Genomic DNA, 20,137 nt, shown 5'->3' with positions numbered 1-20,137 from the left:
ATATAAAAATAAGTATTTTTTAACTTCTGTGTTAGTTTTGACTTGTGTAAAACTTTAATTGCCAAAAAAAGACATTAATCAAAGTGCTTAAAACTCTTAACAGCCCTCAACATTCTGATTTTGAACCAATGCTTCGTTTTGAAATAACCATTTCCTTACTGTCCGCTATTTGCCTGCTTCAACAATCTTTCCACTCTGAGCTCACTTTTATTTATAGCCTACTGTGGTGGTACGCTTCACCCATCAAAACCACAGATTCTGTGTTTTATTTTGGAAAGTAGCCTAGACTTTAAGCTGTAGGCTATTTATTTATTCTATTGGCTCCAACCCTAAAGTGACCCAGTATATCATTAGTGCCACTAAATAGTGCAGTTCCTCTCGCTGGCATCTCATTGATGGAAATACTGAAAGTCTTTGGTGTGCTACAAAACAATACTGAATCCAGATAAATAATGTTGCACATTTTAACTTCCTATTACCAACAATTGCAATAAAAATACAATAGTATAGTTGTTTCTTCTTGTTGCTATATTCTAGGTTGATCCACATGTGGCAAAATCTCTGATTTGCCTATAAAACCAATCACTAAAAACCATCTGTAGCCTAATCGAGAGCTTGGTTCTGTTCCCAATACTGCTCTACGTCCAGACATCTGAATGTTGGCAGTCTGTGAGCAAAATCAACATTAGCTTTGGACTAAATAAGCAGAGCTTATCACGGTAATAAGCTCCGGTTGATAGATAGGTACTGCTCGCTGTTATCTTTGCATCACATTCCATTCAGAAAATAATTATTAGTGTTAGCTATTAGTTAGATAACAAACCCACAGACTCCCGCAGCAGCACACAAAATAAAGGAAAAATAAATGGAACGTGTTAAAATTAAGTTTATTTAAAAGAAGATTCTGGAGAAGAATACAGGGTTATGTTGTTAGAAATCTGCTTCTTCCCTTTAAAATAATAGTTATCATCTCTTGGAGACCCACAAACCAGAATTTTAGACCCATAGTATTACTGTGTGATACTTAAATAACCACCACATGTGCACTTTAACATCCATAGTTATCACACTTCCTCACATCGAGTGACCGTTTTGGAATTTGGGTACGGCCCAAAGATTGCCACTTTAATTCAGATTTAATGATCCTGATCCGTCCGCACATCTATGGCTCCACTGTAAATAGAGAAAACACTGTAGTTATAAAGCTCCAGGACTTATCACAGTCGTTTCAGGAGCCACGCAGACATCCCAAGAACCATTAATCAATTATATCTTTCATGAGAGTCGGCCTAAATGTGTACACGTTCTACCAAACGCTTTGTTCACAAAAGCACACAAAGACTGAATCAGACAGGGCTCAAAGGCTTATTCTCATTAACCAACCTAACAAAAACTTAAATTATTTATTAAGCAACACTTTTATTCATACAAAACAACAGAATATATAAAGAAAAGGTCACTCTCATGCCTGGGAGTTCTACTATTGCTCAAAATTGCATTAGCTGAGGAAATGGCATGTTTGGAATTTAAAAAATAAAATTAATAATAAAGCAAACTTGAGTGTTTTCACATGACCATACACTCCCTTTGTCCCGTTCTGGCTTCAATAAACTATGCTGTAAAACAAACTAAAATACAGAACGACTAAAAAGTGTCCTCCCCTATACCTGGGCTAAAAGCTACAAACATAAATAACAAAAAGCACATTTGTTTGGCTTTTACATTACACAGCTTCAAGAGTCCATCCAGTGTCCACTTTTCCTTATTTGATTCTGAAGATGAGAACAAAAAAAATAAAAATAAAAACAACAACAATAACAACATCGATAACAGTAAAGAGAAACGACAGCTCGCTGTGGAGAGAGGAGTGAAAACAGAGGGGATGAAAACTCCTGCGTGTGTGTTTGTGTGTGTTTCTCCATCAGAGCTCATTGGAAGCTTGCTCTGCCCTCTGTTGAAAGGCGTGTAACATGTCTGTGTTCGGTCCCTCCTGCGGGGGTCGCTGTATGCTGCTGCTGCTGCTGGATGGCTGTGAGGAGCAGAGGTGAGTACTGGCAGGTCCCGTGGCAGGCAGACAGAGGGGGTTGTCTTTAGTCTGTAAAGTCTCTCTCCTCACTGCGGGAAAGGAACAGCTAGGTTGGGAAAGTTCATCTCGAGACCACGGTCAGGCCACCACCACACACGCTCTCTTTTTTTGTACACACACTCCTGACGACTCTGTGCACCACAAAACATGCGCACAATCAGCCAGACCCAGACACCCCTGCTGGTTTCTTTTAGGTGGTTCGTTCCTCGCCGTCCGTCTCCTGCTTGGTCCTGCGCAGGTTGCTCTTCATCTTCACAAACTCGGGGGTGTTCTCCTGCTCCTCGTCGATTTTCTGTTGCTCCAGCTCCAGCTGCAAGAACAAAGACAAGATTAAGCTAATTATAGCTATAAGCTGCATCTTGTTTCAAATCAGTGGACAATATCTTTAAAGCCCCCTCCAGTCAGAAACAGTGGCGGACTTGGCATGTTTGAGATGCAGGGGTGAAAAAACTAAAAAGGGCACCAGCATACAGAAAGTTGTGATATATTTACAGTGAAGAGAGGGCACTTTATCAACTTTCGTCTAATATATGGGCAGCCAAGAGGGCACTTTCTTGGCGTTTTTTCACAGGAGGGCCATCACAATCGTTCCTACAGTTGAATGTTTGATCTCAACTGTGTAGCATGATGTATGTGCAGAGTTTAAACTAGAAATGTTCACATTTCTTTGCTGAAATTGTAAATTTTCTCTGTTTCTTGAGCATGATTTGTGACATCACAGATAGTTAACTTATAGCCTCGGGTGCACAAACACTGAGAATGGACTTTACACTGAAGTAAGAGACATCTATTGTCCAGCAGTTACACTTGTGAAATGGAAAATATTTGCATATTCATATTTTCTGGAAAGTTTTAATGGAGGGGAAAAGCATTAGGTGACATTTAAGTATTTGCGTTTTTTCTGCAAAAAACCATGTCAGACACACAGAGAGTTTTTATGTAAGCCTTAATACATGTCTCAAGGGGCTCCTTAGTCTGTATGCTCAGATACAGTAGCAGCGTGCGTCCTTCAAAGTGCTGAAAAGACAGTTTACATTTCGTTCTTTCAATCATTTACCTGCTCTAGTTTCTGTTGTCTTTTCATGAGCTCGATCTCCAGGTCGCTCCTCTTCTTATGGGCCTCCTGCTCCTCCTTCTGAGCCTTGAGCACTTGCTCCCTCTTTCTCTTCTCCAGAACCTTCTGGAGCTCAGGTTTGTTCTGAGGTGCCAGGCCCCTGTGCAGAATCAGATCAGTGAAAACGGCATGTTACTAAATGAACAAACCTCCCCGACAACCCAAGCTGATGACACGGCGTAGCCCCGGAGATTAGTATTCACATTCATACGTAACAGATGATGACCATGACCTGATTCTGGTTTGACATGCAGATCTAGATGTTCTGGATTAAACATTTTAGTCTTGTTTCAGGGAAAGTCACAGATTGTTTCATATCTACCAATCTGTGAATGTGATAGCTGCCAGCTCACTTTGGAAAACTCATTGGACCTTTTTTTCCTTTTTCTTTCCCGAAAAACATTCCCAATATATCAAACCATATCGTAACTCATCTAACATATTACTCATGGAAGCTGTCTTGCGGTGGTTAAGTTACTTGGAAAGCAGGAGGGATTGTTACACAACTGCCTGGATATGTGCAGCACAATACAAAAAGAGAACAGTGGGACGTCTCGGTGCGAGTGCGAAGAAATAGCAAAAATACCAAATGTTACGTAATGCTCAAAACTCTTCCAAAAATTACGCGAGAGAAGGGCGGGGGCTGAGGATGAGGCTCGGGGGTGCTTAAGACAGAGGGGAACAGAGATGGGTTGGAGTCAGCTGGGAAAGGCCAATGAACAGCAAAGCAAGTGAAGGATTAGGGACGCGCAATAAAGTGCCACACGAGAGAAGGACTGAGGCTATCAGTTGGTAAAAAAGTGTAATCTCCATACCCTTCAGAGGATCAATTTAAAAACCTTATTATCCAGATTATTTTCTTTTCCCGTGAAAGCCTGACTCTACACAGGCTGCGCCGCCTCCTCAGAGAGAACACAGCATGCCCACCTGCCTGCAGTTTAGCAACAACAGCGCCTTAATTAAATGCACTATTAAACCTCGAAGATTACATAACCGAGCCGGCTATGTTCCAAGAAGTCGTGGGAGTTAATTCACAACAAGTAACTACTTTACCTACAGTTGCTGCTGCAGTGAAATGCTCTGGTTGCCCTGACTGCGAGGGTCTTATGAAAGCACTTTACGGGTTAAAGGGGGAAAGTATGTGATTTCTGAACATGTCACGCAGAATGGGAGGAGGGTCAAGGTCGCTCAGCGCAGGTAGACAGTCTATAAAGATGTTTACGCCGGTGTCCTTTTCACTGAGGGCGACTTTTACATAACCACTGACCCTCATTACCACAATCCCTCCCATGAGTGCGTGCCCCTTAGCAGACTAGAAAGAATGTGTGTTCAAAACGCGACACACCAATACCTCCATCTGCTGAACTGCTTCACCAGGCTTCGTGGCTGGATGTCTGAAATTCCTCCGTATATGCGTGTGTGTGTGTGTGTGTGTGTGTGTGTGTGTGTGTGTGTGTGTGTGTGTGTGTGTGTGTGTGTGTGCGTAGGAGGGGTCACCACAGCGAAGGTAGCAAAGGCAGAGAAAGGCCCTCAGCTAGAGACTGTTTTGTAATCTTGATTACATAACACATTTTTTTTTTCCTCACCGTGCAGTCGGCCATCCATCCATGCATCCATCCACCCACCCCCCCCTCCCCTCTCTCATCAGCGTGACTAATCCACCATGCAGCCGAGCTTTCTATACTTTCAGTACACGACAGAGAGCCCAATGAAAACAAGTTCATCCACCCCAAAACCCCGAGATTTATCTCACAGACTTCTACTGATACTCCGTCTAGACGACTACAAACACTCTGCAGCATGTGGAACGGAAGAACGGCTTTGCTCCTCATGTTTTTTATTAAATTTCTTCGTTATCCTGCCCACTCCGGCCTCTTTCCCATCACGACAAAAGCACCCCAGTCTTTGATTAGCAGCACCGCTGCTGTGATGTAACAGCTGTCAACAGCATGTGTGTTTACGTAGCTATTAATAGCTCCAACACAAAGCTGCCAGCACCGTTTGGTGAGAGAAAATACAAACATTTAGCGTCAAAGACATGATCATAGCTCCCTGTATGCATGTGTATTCCCCATGCACGGACATCGACACGGATGCATGGATGCTTGTACCGTGTAGTATGATTAGCAACAGCCGTCAGACCGGGTCGATCCTGCATGGTATATCTGTGTGACCTTTACATAACCAATTTTTGACACACTAATGCACTTGGGCTTTTATATAATAGCTCCTATGAAAGTTTTATGTGCTGAGCTTTACATAATACCGCTGCTGCTGGGGGCTGGAGGGACCAGTGGAGTAAACTTAAGTGACACACAGCATCAGCGCAGTCTGCATGGATACTATCAGACCAATAACAAGGAAGTTGCAACGATACAGGAATAACTCCACCATGAATAAAACATATTAGCCTGGATCTGGACTTTGTGCTGTCTTAACCGGTTTTGGAAAAGGGCAGAATGTGTATTGTGTTCATAAACAAACAAGGAGATGAGGATTGTCTGGAATTTGTTGGACAACAACCACCCAATAAATGCATAAACCATCTGCACGTGAGGAATTCACCTTTGATAATCAGTGGCCCAGTTTCGTTTGTGTGCCATAGACCGTGATAAATCCTTCTGTTGCTAGTTGTAAAGTAATAATCTCTGGGGATTTATGACGCCTATTTACCAGGAAACAAATTAGACAGACACAAACAAGAGACAAAGGGAGAAAAATATTGTTTTTTTCTGCCTCCTAACCTCTTCTGGTTCATGAGCAGCTCTCGGTGCAGGTCCTGGTGGTTCCGAGAGTTCTTGACCGGGTTGATCAGCTTCTTGGGTTTGATGAGCTCATCACAGTCTCCCTCCAGGTAGTCGGGCTCCGCCATGACACTCCTCCCCGGTGACAGCGACAGACCAGGGTCACACGGATCTGAAACGATAGAAGCAAATGAGAGGAACCTTAATTTAATCATCACGATGTCACAGGTTCAGACGCAGCAATGCAATGGTGAGAGGAAACTTCCATATCTGTGTTGCAAGGGGTTAACATTTATCAGGGACGTATTATTTCTTCCTTTCAAAGCATGAAATGAACATCTGCCTGCTCCTCTGGTGTTGGCACGTGCAGAGTTTTTTGAAATGGTCTCGTTAGTGATAGAGCTGGAATTACATAATTGTTCCACACTGAGTGAAGAGGAACATCTCACACCTCTATCAGAGGGCGTATGGACAGTGATTAAGAGATGAATCAAGAAACTTCTTCAGGCATCCTTCAGGCACATATTTAAAGTCGCTGATACATCACTAACCCAGAGGTTCAACCCTCTGTTTTACATGACCTCCAAAATAAAAACAATTCTCATTAACAACCCCCAAATGTGGGCACACTGCCTCTGGCCATATTACTTAAGCAGTTAAAAAAACATGTATTCTGTATTTCTCCATTTATAGGGATGATAAAAACAACTATCCATGCACCAACAGGATCACCTAAAGCCGAGAAATGACTGACTGGGATACAGAAAGTTTGACCAGTGCGTCATCGTAATCACAGGGTACATACAATAACACCAAAGCAAAAATAACTTCTACGGCAGCTAAGTGCCACCGTTCATGACACCGCTTTGCTTCCGACTGATGGCTCACATGCTCCATTTAAGATCATGAACGTTTAGGGATTTCTAAATGAACACGTAAACAAACTGAAATGAGAACAGAATCATATTTATGTTTATTCCACTCGCTATAACATATCTAACACGTGAGACTGAAACAGCAAAGTACTTCACTTTTATCTACTGTTAAAAAAAAAATGCACAAAATTCAATCTTGGCTCAACTCTTACCCTGCAGATGAGGAAAGACGGGGTATCTGAACATTGTCGCCATCTCTGCTGTTTTGAGTCGGTATAGTTTTGTCCGGTAAAAGCTATTTTAAAAAAATCTCGCTGTCCTGTTTATCAGCGTGTTGCGGAGCGTCACACAGGAGAGGTGCTTTGGTCTGCACAGCTGTCTGCTTCTGAGCTGGGTTGGATTTCAAAGTCTGTTTTATAGCCACGCTCACGCACAAACACACACACCCTCTCTCTCTCTCTCTCTCTCGCTCTCTCTGTGTGTGTGTGTGCTCCCTCCCTCACCTACTCCCCTCCTACTGACTTTCAATGTGCATCTCCAGGCAAAGAACAGTTTTTCCCTCAAGAAACAGATTCACTGATTGATGATTATTCTCGCTTACTATTTTATTGAACTTCATATTTTAAATCCCGTCTGTGAAATAGTCGCATACAGAATTGTGCAGAAAGAGGTCTGCCTTAAAAATAACATCAAAGTGGTCTAATAGTGCATTACAAAAATAGTCTGCTCAATATTAGATAACAAAGTCACGTGCATTTCTTCTCCCGCAGTCCGAGGACTGACTCAGATTTTCTGACAGTCGTGTTCTCAAACGCCTGCGAGTTGAGTCTCTCCTGAATGTGACTGATCAGGACATAAAAAGACTGACAACATCACATCATCCAATCACATTCACCAGCTCCTACCAAGGATGCATTATCCTGCACGTGCTAGACACAAAGGTGGGGGAGCGTGTCCTCAAAATCAAAACAAGCACACACAAGGATGGGTGTAATGAGCTACAGACTCCACTAGGGGTCGACACTCGTGCATCCTAGAAAGGATGTCAGTTACATAACAAAGAAGCCTAAGATAAACACGGCTTGTGGCTGCGCTGCAGAACAAAGGCAGAGAAATACCACATAATAAATACTCTTGATGGACGGAGTGGAATATGTTGACAAATGGAAATACTGGTGTTCCCAGTCGGTTGTGATTTTTACAGTCATAGTGGTGGGTAATCCCTTCTAATCTCAGATTAGTAACCTTTTAACATGATGTTTACTGACTCATGTGGCCGACATAAATCTTAAAATCCATGGATACATTTCATTCATTTTTAAATAACACAAGTTTGGGGTCAAGTTTGGAAAAGGAGGTACTCCTAAAGGGATTTTACTACTGTAGTAAACAGTATTTCCATCTACATACACCACTGGGTATAATGTTGTTGCACTCTGTGACACAGCCAGGACATGTTATGTGTGGGTGTGTATGCATGTGAGATGGCAGAGGTGGGCAGAACAGCTTGTGGCTGCAGTCAGGGGCTGCTTGTGAACCACGTGCTGTGTACATCAAAGGCGGTTTGTGTTATTGCCGGTGGTAGGGGGTGGAGGAACTTACAGACTGGCAGTGTTGTCAAAGTGTCCGTTAGCTTAACACATCTGCTCCGACTTCCTCTGTGCCCCGAGGGAGAGGGGAAGTGACATAGGGAGTTCAAAAGGAACCTCAAATTGGAGGCCCGCTTGAAGGCGGCCTCCTCACCGGTCGTTCTGCACGTTGTATTTTATGTCCACTCAAAAGTTGTATTAGATAACATGTTCCACTATCGGTTAGGTTCAACACCTAAAGAGTACAGTCGATAATCAATGTTCCAGTAACTTAACTAGGACAGTAATTGAATGCATGTCTCACTCTGTGTGGGATTCAGAGCGATATATAACGCTCTAACAAACTGCCAGAACAGTGGAGTGTACGTGTTGATATCTGGAACACAACTGTGTTACAAACTTGTACAAGCATGTTAGTGTGTGGACCAAGGTGCACCACTTTTGGGAAAACACTTCCTGCTGCTTCAGGAATCCCATTAAAACAGTCTGTTTATTGGTTTTGGAAACACAGCCTTACAGCAAAGACCACAGGCAAACACACACACACACAGACACACAGACACACACACACACACACACACACTCACAGATAATGAGCCTCATAAAAGACCCGAATCTCCGAAATGCCCAAGAGAATGGCCGCAGAATTGAGAGGATTTAAAATGTCCAAGCATTTAGGGATAAAACGAGCAGAAACTTGTGGATAACAACGGAAAAGAAAGGAGAAAAAGTGGGTCAGAGGAAAGTGTCTGGGGTAGGAGAAAAGGGAGTTGGCCAAAGACAGATTTCCTCTGTTTACTTCACCCTCTCCCTGTCATCCTCATAACCTGCGTATGACTGTGGCGTTGTAAACTGTGAAGTGTCACATTGTTAATCAGCTGCAGATGAATCACGCCAGAAAAATTGCGAAAGACAGACAGAAAGTTAAATCGATGTAGAAAATGAAACCCACAGGTCAAACCATGCTCGCACACACAGAGCGTTCTTTTCACTGCACAAATACAGACAGAAACGTGTGGTTGGCAGCTTTTTTAGTCTAAAAAACAGGAAGCAATCGGACGTTTTTACGTGATGTGCCTGATAAGCACGCTTGCGCTGGTGACTGTGTGGAAGTGTACCCAACAGTGGCAGGTTGCATTAGAGCTGATAGAGTGACTTATCTTGGAAGGAGAGAGTGCCCTCACTGTGCCAAAGTGATTGCGTCACCTCGGCCAGCTCTGCTATACGAGCAAACACGCACAAAGACTTGCATTCATAATAAGCGCCCATTTCTCAATTTCCCCCTCAACTGTCATGTCTCTAAGTTGCCATGGCGACCTGGCACCCCCCACGCTTTATTCAGTGACACAGCACTCAGGGGCCGGAAAGAGCCGCTGCCAGCTCATACTGACACCTGAAGGCTGCAAATGGGCATCACTGGGGAGGACTCTCACCAACCGAAATAAACTCCTCAAAAACAACCTCACAGCGGCTACGAGCAGTATTTTTAGCACAATGGATCCGATGATTGTGTGAATGATGTGAAAGGTGTCCATCATAGTGACAAACGCACAGAGACAGACTGTGCAGTTCGTGTCGGCTCGATGGAGCTTTACAGCATCAGTCAGCTCACTGTTGTTTTTGAGCCGGCAACTTTAAACTGCCGACAGATGATGATACATTTTATGCAAAGTGTAGTGCAGGTATTCATCATCATCATGTCATCGCAAACCAGAATTTCCCTGTCACAGCCTGATGAGATTTTTATTGTTGCTAAGCTGATGTTTTCTGGTCACCGAGTGTTTGTATAGCTAGCTGTAGCGATACGATACGATCATACACAAGGTCATGATCAGCTAAGCTAACTTCAGCATTGGGATTTAGCTGGATTCATAAACTATATGCCCCATCACAAACTAGGCAGCCCCATCTGACTGCCTACATTTCATCTGGCAAGATTTATGGTAAGTTTTTAATGTTGTGTGACATACATTATTTCGGGGGAAACTCTTAAAAATGTCACTTCTGGCTGTGCCACATGTTGTCTTATTGCTTGTGCTTTGAAAGGTCGGGCGGCAACTGAGGTCAAAGTTGAAAAAACTTGAAGCAGGCAGCTATTTTCAGCAAAAAAAAGCTCACACAAACTCACTGTATGCTACCTGCCCAGCATCAAAAGGCGTACAAAAACAAAGTTAGCGACCATCTGCAACATAGCAAAGCATTTAGCAGCTACACAGCCAAATAGATTTCTCAGTTTTGGAGACCAAAAATGGAGCTAAAAGAGAGTAAATACTCAACTTTCAATCAATCTGTGTGCTAACATACCAATATAAAGATGATACAGTAATATGTTATTGTTGGTTACAACAATGACAAAAACATATGTATATTTATATGCATGAAAAGGATTCTTCCTCATCTAACCGGACCGAGAAGAGCACAGATGGACAGAAAGGCTAATGATGAGGGATGGGGAAGAGAACCTAAATTGGCCATTATCAGTGCTTCGCTTTCATTTCACTGCCAGGAAACAAACAAGACTGTAAATACTAAAGACAAACAGAAGAAAGAAAGCAAGCAAGCAAGAAAGAAGTGGATAACTTTTGAGTTGGGATCAAGATGCACAGACTGGGTTCAGCTCTCATGAGTCAAGAGTGGCCTTCCCCCTGCTGCTGCCTTGACAGACCGAGAAAATGAAGGCGAGGAGAGCAGCTGGTGGACTGCTTCACCATCTGACCCCCCCCCTGCTCTCCTCCAAGGTGCAGGCACGACCAGGGCAGGCCATCCAGCGCTCTGCACAGGGTGGGGTTGGCCTGTCAACTGTCATTGGTTATGAACACATGGCTGACCACACCCACTCCATCTTCAGCGAGCCAGGATTTGTTTTTCTCAGTATCCTGCACAAATATACGCACGGGTCAGGTTTCCAAGAATGGACTGATCAGCATGTTGGCATCTGGTTTGATACATAGCTGATCGTGGACACAGCTGACATGACAAAAGGGATTACTACTTTGTGGTTTCTTATTGGATGAAAAGAGGCTGACAAGAGCAGCTCCATAAGAACAAACACTAAACCATACTTCTATAATAGTATACTGACATAAAACATTGAAGAAAAACATTTTCTCCCTCGTGACCCATATAGTTCCTCTTGTTCAATCTCCATTTATCTTTTTCTTTTTTGGCCAGATCCTGTCTATTCCACTCACAGATGGGAGGTCCACCCCTCAAGGGGAAATTGCGTCACCAATACCCCTCAAGCAACCCCCACACCCCGTTCTTTCTCTGTCTTTCTCTTTCTCACACACACACACACATCCTTTCCCCCCCTGGCTGTATGTTACAGGCCGGACAGATCCAAGTGTGCGTCTACTAGCCTTTCTGTTAATGAAGCGGCCATTCAGCCATAAATAGGGGAGGCCCTAATTAAAACACACAGATAGATGAGCTTTTAACTGGCAGCTGCGGGGGGATGGGGCAGGGAGAGAGAGAAAGTGACAGAGAAAGTGGAGGGGAAGCAGAGAGTTGGGGGGGCCTAGTAGTGACAATGTGCTCATTTCCCGGACGAGCCGAGTCGAGTGTACGTACGTGCTCGTTTACAAGCCTCCCCCCTCATGACGACACATAAATCACAGTTGGCAGCGCAGTGACGTACATGTGCGCATATTTCTAGAAATCAAACAATGGAAACGCACATTTTTCCTGTCACCCGCGCATAAAAATACATTCAAAGTCAGCATCAAATAAAAATAAGACAACCCACACACACACAGTTTCCTTTTTAGTGTAGTACTTTACATGTGTCGGCAAAATAGTTTGCCACACTCCCCTCAGGAAAGGCTGACCTGCCAGTGTGTGCCAAAAAAAGAAGCAGCCAATAAGATAAGACCAAACATAACACTGTGAACTTGTAAGGAGCTCGAACATGTTTCTGTCTGTGCTCAAACACAAAGTTCAACTCTTGCTACTTTAGACTGAGTAAATTGCTCAAATGTAGTTAACAATCTTCAGAAGATGCAGATGCAGAAGATACGTCCAACACTAATAGCTTTTGGACAAAAGAAGACTGGACTATGAGATGATCTGAGGGAGAAACAATGCAACACAGACAGTGAGAGGAAAATGGTTCCTCAAAAGTATGCTTGGGAGTTTGGGGGTTGAGATCTGTTTTGTATTTCCTTTTTCCCAATGGGTGGGGGTCTGGAGCCGAGGAGAAAGAGGAGCTGGGGAATTCTGGGGCCTCATCGTGTACCGACCTCCGAAAAGCACCCACCCTGCTCCCACAATACGATGATGTCACTAGGGAGACGCAGGGGTATGGGAATTTACAATCGGGGTTCATAAAGCACAGATGCGCACAAACACCCACACAATGAAAGGGTAATGTAACACATTGCATCATGTGAGGGAAGAATGGGCTGTTAGCCTCTAGCTATGCAGTGCTGTGTGTGTGTGTGTGTGGATGTGGATGTTTAAAACACCCTGATGTCATTAAGGGAGTACTGGGCGGCTCTGCAGACTGTCATGATGAAGAGCAAACACCCAAACTCATTACAACACAGAGCAGCCAGCAGTAATAGTTCATATAAAAACATCTAAATTACTGAAACTCACTCCCTATAACTTGGTTCTCAACTCTCTGGCCACCCAGTGCTTACTGCAAAAACATATTTTTTTCACTTGCAGCAACAACCCTTAAGTGTCTTTAAAAGGCCAGCTGGGGGCGACTCCACTGGTTGCAAAAAGAAAGTCCGATTTATTTCCTCAGTTAACATTTTCCTAATGAGTTTATGGCCTCAGTCGCTAGTTTCAAGCCGTCTTTAACACATGATATTCATTTTGTGCAGTATGATTTAGAGTAAAATAGACAGATGAAGCAGGTTATGCTTCAGGGTGTGGCAAAATTGTTACTGACAAGTCGCTACAACAGCATGTCCTCAGGTTCTCAGTCAGATCCAATCAGCTGCACCCTTTTGTTCAAATATGGTTACAGCTAACACTTACCCTGGATTGATTAATTGTCCACGCTGATATATTGGTGCATACTCCACTCACAAGTCTCACAGATCTTGCATCGCTCAGGCTATATTTTCTATCACTATCAGCTGATCTTCTCATGATGACTGTACGCATTTAGGGGCCTTAAGGCTCAGACACGCCAAAGAACTAGCTGTGCTGAAGGCTGACTGTTGCATCGCCTCACATCTCCTGTGTCTCGACCAAAAAGGTGCACTTGAACACACCGCAAAGACTGCAGCCGACCGCCAACAAGCCTGTACGTTCTGCGGCTCTGTGAAAGGAAATACCTTTCTGGGATAATACAAACTGGGACACACTGCGCTGACTAGAGCCATGGATGCTCACTGACGGCCCTGACAATGACAGATGGCTGATCATCGCCCTGGTGTGTCAGGGCCTTTAAGCTCTTCAGGAAGCGGGACATTAAATGGCAGTTTGAGGAAGTTTGAAAAAAAAAAAGGGTTTAAACTAGCCCATCACACAAAGGCCTTTGTTGTTCATCGGACATGGTAGTTTCTCAGAAACAGAAGAACAGAGGAACCTTTACAACTCTACTTCTCATGTCTTTGTCTTTCACAAGTTCCTGTGCAAGAAAAAAAGTGAAACACAAAACAAAACAGTACATTCATTACTTTGGCAATGATTTAATGTACAGTGTTAATGTGATTCTGGGATCCGATTAGAATCAGTGTTGTGATCCTGGCCTGTAAAACAGCCGTCTCTTGTGGCTGTAGTTCTTCAAATCTCTGTTACTGTGCATCCCTCTTCGTGTCTTGCATCTCAGATAACCACAGTGGCTGCGTTTGGTCATGTCTGATTATAATGTGGGTTTGACTGCTTCCAGATCTGACTTTTAAGAGCTGATTGCACTCTGAGGAAATATCCAGAATCTGTCAGCTGACATGCCTCAACAACGGCTGTCCTTACAAGTGACACGAATCTCTGACACCTCTCATTGTTAACATGATGAGGACAAAATCGATCATGTTGTTTAAACATGCCTGCATTAGACAGCTTGTGCTCAGCACTGACCGAAGTTATTTATTGCGGTAGCTCGTCCGCGGCCCTGTTGCCACACGTTGTGAGCCCCGCGCCGAGGCAGATTACAGAATGAATGGGATGGATTGAAAAAGGCACAGACACCACTTTGAGTCACACTGTAGGAATGTGATGAACCTGCAAAGTGATTATCGCTTCGGACGCACAACAGCGTATACATGTAGGGGCACACACACCGACACAGCCGGGGAGGCCTATGTTCCATACACTGACGGTCTCTGAGTGACGGCAACACTTTTCTTTAAAAAGGTTAAAATCAAAACGCTGACTCGCACCGAATTCTGAACACATGTCCTGAATAATTAGCGAGGGGGGGGTCACACCTGTCAGTCAGATACAAAAGGCCGGTCTATACTCCCTCACAGCTGACACTGACACATGTTCCCGTATGTATATGTATAGGCCGGATTTGAACAGGTGGACTGAGACAGATGAACGACACATGCACCGAATCCAGACTGTTTTTCCATATAGACACACCCTAAGACGGCAAATTATAGACAGAGCGCATGCATGTTTCATGTGGCTCCTCCTCGCTGAGATGTAAACATGTGCTTATATACTGCACATTCCTCACGCACACACATAAATGCAGCTCCGAATATCTGTCTCTTAAAGCCATGCAGTTAGAAAAGCCACAGCCGTTTTGTCTGGCTCAGCAGTGTGAAGTGCCGTTCGGTCGTAAAAGGAAGAGTCTTTGTTATGGCTCGGCTGTCTGTTCCAGTTCCAGATTCAAAGCTTTGTGCTTTACTGCTGTTTTTTCCTCATGGAGCAGAGTCACGCCCCCTCTCGCCGTCTACTGGCTGAGCCCAGCTGGGAGCTCAATGCTCATTGGCTGGGGGGCACACCGGGGAGGATTTGGGAGGTTCTCCTTTGTTTACATGCTAGTAGAGAAAACCCCAATAACAACTGTTACCTTGGGCAACCGGGCAATCGACAGTTATCCAGACAGACAGGCACACAAGGTGCGAGCTGATCGTGCACGCTCCCACATGTATAATGAGGTAACCAGGTGTTCAAAAACAAGCCAAGTGAGGAGTCTTTGTTCTCACCGATCCTATGCTTTATGCTTGGCATGATACAAAATATAGCATGTAGATGCATATTTTTAGACGGGACAGTCGGCAATCATGTGGTTTCATTGTCTGATGAAACTTTCCAAAAGCATGTATACATTCTGAGAGCCACTGTTGGCTTCAGGCTGTAAGAGAAAATAAGTGGCTCTGTCCCTCAGTGGGCGTATGTTCCTGTTTGTAATAAGACAGGATCATATATCTTGATAGAGACTTACAAAGAGCTTAATCCAATTCATGTAGCTCAGACTCCCAACCTCTCTATACTTCTACCTAACAAGCTGGAAGGAGGAAGGCATTGAGAGTCTGTGTGCGTGTGTCATCCTTTCTCCAAGACTACGCAAAGTGGTCGGCACAGTAATGGTGCTTTATTGTGATTGAAGCTGCAGCATAACAGCAGGAAAATCAATGGGATTCTTTGAGAAGCTGAGTCTCTGTAGGCGAGTATGTGCGTGTCTGTTTTAGTCTTCGGTGCACACATATATCTTATCTTTCTTTTATGAGCAAGACAACATCAGGCGGTCGAGCCTCTGCATGTCTGACGTTCACATGAATCCATCCCACACCAGCCCTCCATCAGGAAACCCAATACCTTAATCGTGACATCATAATCTAAAACCATGGCAACACAACTACAGCACAGTGTAAACAGATCCTTTGTCCTGATTCAGGGGGCTGTGATTGCATCACTTCTGTTTGCACAAACCTGCCATGCTCATACAGAGAGCTGTAGTGCTGAGTGAAATGTACTTCCAGGAGTGGGTGTCAATAAAAAGTGCTAACAGTTAGCATCAAATGCTTTGTCAGGTCTTTGTGGTTTGCTTTCAGGAAGATGTTTAGCCGAGGTGGCAAACCATCCAGGTCCAAATATAACTTGCCTCATAATCAATTTAGGTAGCAGTGACAGTTTAAACAACACCTCCCTAGACAATAAATACATGGCATTTACTGTGCAAAATAGCACCTCTGTCCTTTCCCCCTAAACTTTTCTTGTTTCATTTCCTAAAAGCGTACTTATCCTTTAGTCCTGTTAGAGGAGTTACAGCAAAAATTGTGATATTTGACGTTATGATGCAAAGGAACAAAGCATGTTTACAGATTGCAAATGGAAATTTAGTTATGAAGTTTGAGGACAAGTAACTGAAATGAAAGACTTTGCTGCACAACCTCCCAGCATGTTATGGCATAACTACGGTGTACTTTCAGCGAAAAACGAGTAAATTCTGTGTTGAATGATTTTTCTATTCCCATTTTGAGGGGAATTTCACACCCTGCACCACAAAAAGAGATAAAGCAAGTTGTGTGCGTGTTGCCCTTTGACTCATTTCACCAGGTTGCACCACAGGAAATCGTTTAGCGGAGGTGGTACACCACCCAGATCCTACACATCTTCCGTCACGTGATCAGTCGAGTAGCTAGACAACAGACACACTCGTTAAACACGACACTTGCTGTGTGAAATGGCACCTAAAAACACTTTTCATTTCATCAAAGAGCATAACTCAGGATGGTAGTGAAGGTGGTTTTCGTGTCAGGCGAGGTGCTCCACCTCCGGGCCCGGCTGGGTTGCGTTCTTATGTTCTTCAATTGGATATTTCCTCATTTAAGTCATAGCTTTAACAATTTTAATTTGGCAAAGTGTTTGCACTGTTGCTGAACACTACTGTATATGAGTAAGTGTGCTTGTTTTGTTAATGTAAGAAAGAAATGCTCAGAAGAAACACTGTATTCCTCAAAGTATGGCATCAGTATCCAACACGAGTAGAACACTGACAAATCTAAACAACGCTGAACAATATCCAGCCCGAGGCTAACAATTTTTAGATCATGAAAAAGGGAATAAAACATTGCACAAATCAAAGTCTCTGGGCAGGTTTGAACTGGACAGAGTGGAGACGTGTCTGGTGAAACTAAGAGAACAGAGGCCCTCTGAAAACCTCACTCTCTGTTTACTCGACTCATTACAGGGGAAAAGACTCAAAAACATCTGCTACAAGGTAGTCTTTCACCACCCATGAACAGCATGTCTGCGAGGAACTAGTAACTGAGCATAATCATGAATCACACACACAGAAACAGTGTGTCGTGTGCGGCGCTTAAGGATCAGTGTGTTCTGCTGAGTAATGAAGATTCTGCGCCCACAGACAGACCAGCAGGACTGTGGGAGATAATACTGTCAACAGACATGTGGTTGCCAGTTACCCCTCGTGGACACACACACACACACACCCATTCCTGACCTAAATACCTTGACTTTCTTGAGGTCAGGTTGAGTCCTTGACATGGTCTCAGCTTCTATAATGATACATCTGCGAGGGGAACCGCTAATGTGCCATTATAGGATGGAAACCCATTTCATTCACATATTTAAATTCCCTGTGAGTGCAGTAATAATGCAGGAGAGAGCATTCCAGTTGTAACACACACACACACACAGTGACAGCATCAGCGCTTACAGGAAACAGAAGACAGCGAGAGAGTCAGAGAAACAGGAGAGAGAGACAGAGAGGAGGGAAGGAGGGGGTTCAAAGATCAAAAAACAGATGTAAATCGTTTAGCAAACTCCGCTCTAAATGACTAACACATGTGCGAGAAACTTTCCCCTCCTTGCGCGCACACACACACACACTCGAAAAGCTCTTCACCTTAGAGATTTTAACAATATTCATTCATACCACCTGCCTTCGTCACTCCACTACAAGTGGAGTTAAACTACTTTACATGTTAAAGCTGCTATTCAGCCTCCACCCAGCAAACACACACTCACACTCAGCCCTCTGGCTCGAGTTGGGTTGAGCCCTGTTTGTTTAACGTCTTGTTAAAGTTTGACAGCGACTCCCCGAGACGTGTTTACACTGCGAATAAGAAACTCCATAAGTTTGAGACTTGCAGCCCTGTTGCCAGATCATAAAAAAAAAAACCCCACAACACAGGGCTCTTCACATGACAGCTGACCTATGTGCCTGATGACAGCACAGGCCAGTGTGTAGCCATGTGCTCTCACCCAGGAGGCAGCTGTAAGTCACTGCTGTGCTATTACACACAGTCTTACTCACACATTTCCAGATAAAGCTCATACATAAAACATGCTCAGTTTTAAAGCAGTTTGTCTCACCCATTTCAGGATGACATCGTTATTTGTCAGGTTACGGTGACAAAAACAGCAAAAAAACAGAGGGAGTCTGGTGTAAAGCACTCCGGGACAAACATGGGATTTTGAATTGGATTAATAATCTCGATTTATCTTTAAAAAAAACAAGTGATTGCACATTTTCAAAGAGGAACAGATATTCCCAGCTGGAATATCACACGAGCCACAAGCCATAAGATCTCTAAAAGCTTCAGACACACCAGGGATAATAAAACACAGATTTTTTTCCTCTCCTTCTTCTATTCTTCTCCCACAGAGTACAAAGTGGCAGCTGCCATGAATAGTATCAGTCCAGAGTAAATGTTAACTGTACGTCCTGTACAACAAACCCCAACGTGTTTGCTCCCTCACTGTCCCGTCGGCTGCAGTCATGCGCTGCAACAAAAGGAGACAATGAAACAAGAGTTTGTGTTTTTTTTTTTTGCAATCTCATTCTCTCACTCCTCAGGCTCTTTTCTTCCTCCTCTTCACTTTACAGCTTTTTTTGTTAAAAACACCAGAACCAGCCGCTCCAGCAGACAGGACAGTTAAAAACGTGCTGCTTTTGTTAGTGAAACAGAAAAAAACAACAAAACGAAAAACGCACGAGCTCCCAGACACACACACAGACACACACCTACCTCAAAAGTCGACCCCGACACGACTTCTCCAACTGAACTTGTTCAATATTTAAAAGAAAATGACAAAGCGCCTCTCCGGATCACTTCTCGGGGCTGAGGTGTGTCCCGCCGCGCCGCTCTTGTAAAGTGTTCAGCGCACACACACTCACTCACACACACACACACACACGCAGGCAGTCAGCACCCATAGAAAATGTAAATTTAAGATGGGTGGGACGGGGAGGAGTGACGTCACGCCAGGGCTCCTCCTCCTCCTCCTTCATCTGATGAGTGGGGGACTCCTCGAGCTCAGGGCGGGGCGTGGATGGGACGCGCGCGCGCACCCACGGACACGCGGACCGCGCACACAGACGATGAGCACTGGATTAGAGAAAAAATAAAAATGTGTCATCACTTCCCGGAAAAAGTTAAAATCTGTGTTGTGGATAGATGCATTTTTCTGTAATGAGACCTCGACTGTGGTATTCAGAAGTAGCCTCCATGGACCAGCTGCAGCTACTTTATGTATTTATTTTATATCTTTTCTTTTTATTATTTCCTTGATGTTACAATATTATTTATTTGTGACCTCAAAGACAAGTCCAAGCCAAAATATGTGGTCTGACAATAAAGTTGTTCAGAATCAGAATGCCTTTGGTGCAACAACACAACATAGAATAAAAACATTAAAAACATATGAACATATAAATATAAAAACTAAGTATAAAAAGTGAGGAATCAGTATGTTGAAGTGTATGTTCTTCATTTATTGATGTGTTGTGACTGATTTCAACAGGATTTTTTTTACTTAATAATAATAATAATAATAATAATAATAAATAAACT

The 20,137-nt window shown here is 43.7% G+C and overlaps 1 protein-coding gene across 2 annotated transcripts; it reads right to left on the bottom strand.

Moving 5' to 3' along the window:
- Positions 1-868: 868 nt before the first annotated feature.
- On the bottom strand, positions 869-19,479 carry fam107b (family with sequence similarity 107 member B). 2 transcript variants are annotated; one of them, XM_073472681.1, is made up of 4 exons: positions 19,313-19,479; positions 5,945-6,116; positions 3,144-3,300; positions 869-2,396 (listed from the first exon to the last, which is right to left on the bottom strand). In XM_073472681.1, the coding sequence occupies exons 2-4, from the start codon at positions 6,070-6,072 to the stop codon at positions 2,277-2,279; spliced, it is 405 nt and encodes a 134-aa protein (XP_073328782.1). In that variant the 5' UTR covers positions 6,073-6,116; positions 19,313-19,479; the 3' UTR covers positions 869-2,276. The 2 variants fall into 2 exon arrangements, with proteins under 2 accessions (XP_073328782.1, XP_073328781.1); XM_073472680.1 differs by lacking the exon at positions 19,313-19,479 and adding an exon at positions 7,032-7,172.
- Between the last annotated feature and the right edge of the window lie 658 nt (positions 19,480-20,137).

The sequence above is a fragment of the Pagrus major genome, chromosome 8, assembly GCF_040436345.1.
Source record: "Pagrus major chromosome 8, Pma_NU_1.0".
NCBI lineage: Eukaryota > Metazoa > Chordata > Actinopteri > Spariformes > Sparidae > Pagrus > Pagrus major.
This window is presented reverse-complemented; position numbering and strand designations above follow the sequence as displayed.

Coding starts and splice junctions, on each gene's coding strand:
- fam107b (XM_073472680.1), bottom strand. CDS start 7,074: ATGGCGACAATGTTCAGATACCCCGTCTTTCCTCATCTGCAGG. Junction 3,301..5,944: donor CTGCTCATGAACCAGAAGAG/GTTAGGAGGCAG, acceptor GATTCTGCACAG/GGGCCTGGCACCTCAGAACA. Junction 2,397..3,143: donor GACAACAGAAACTAGAGCAG/GTAAATGATTGA, acceptor TTGTTCTTGCAG/CTGGAGCTGGAGCAACAGAA.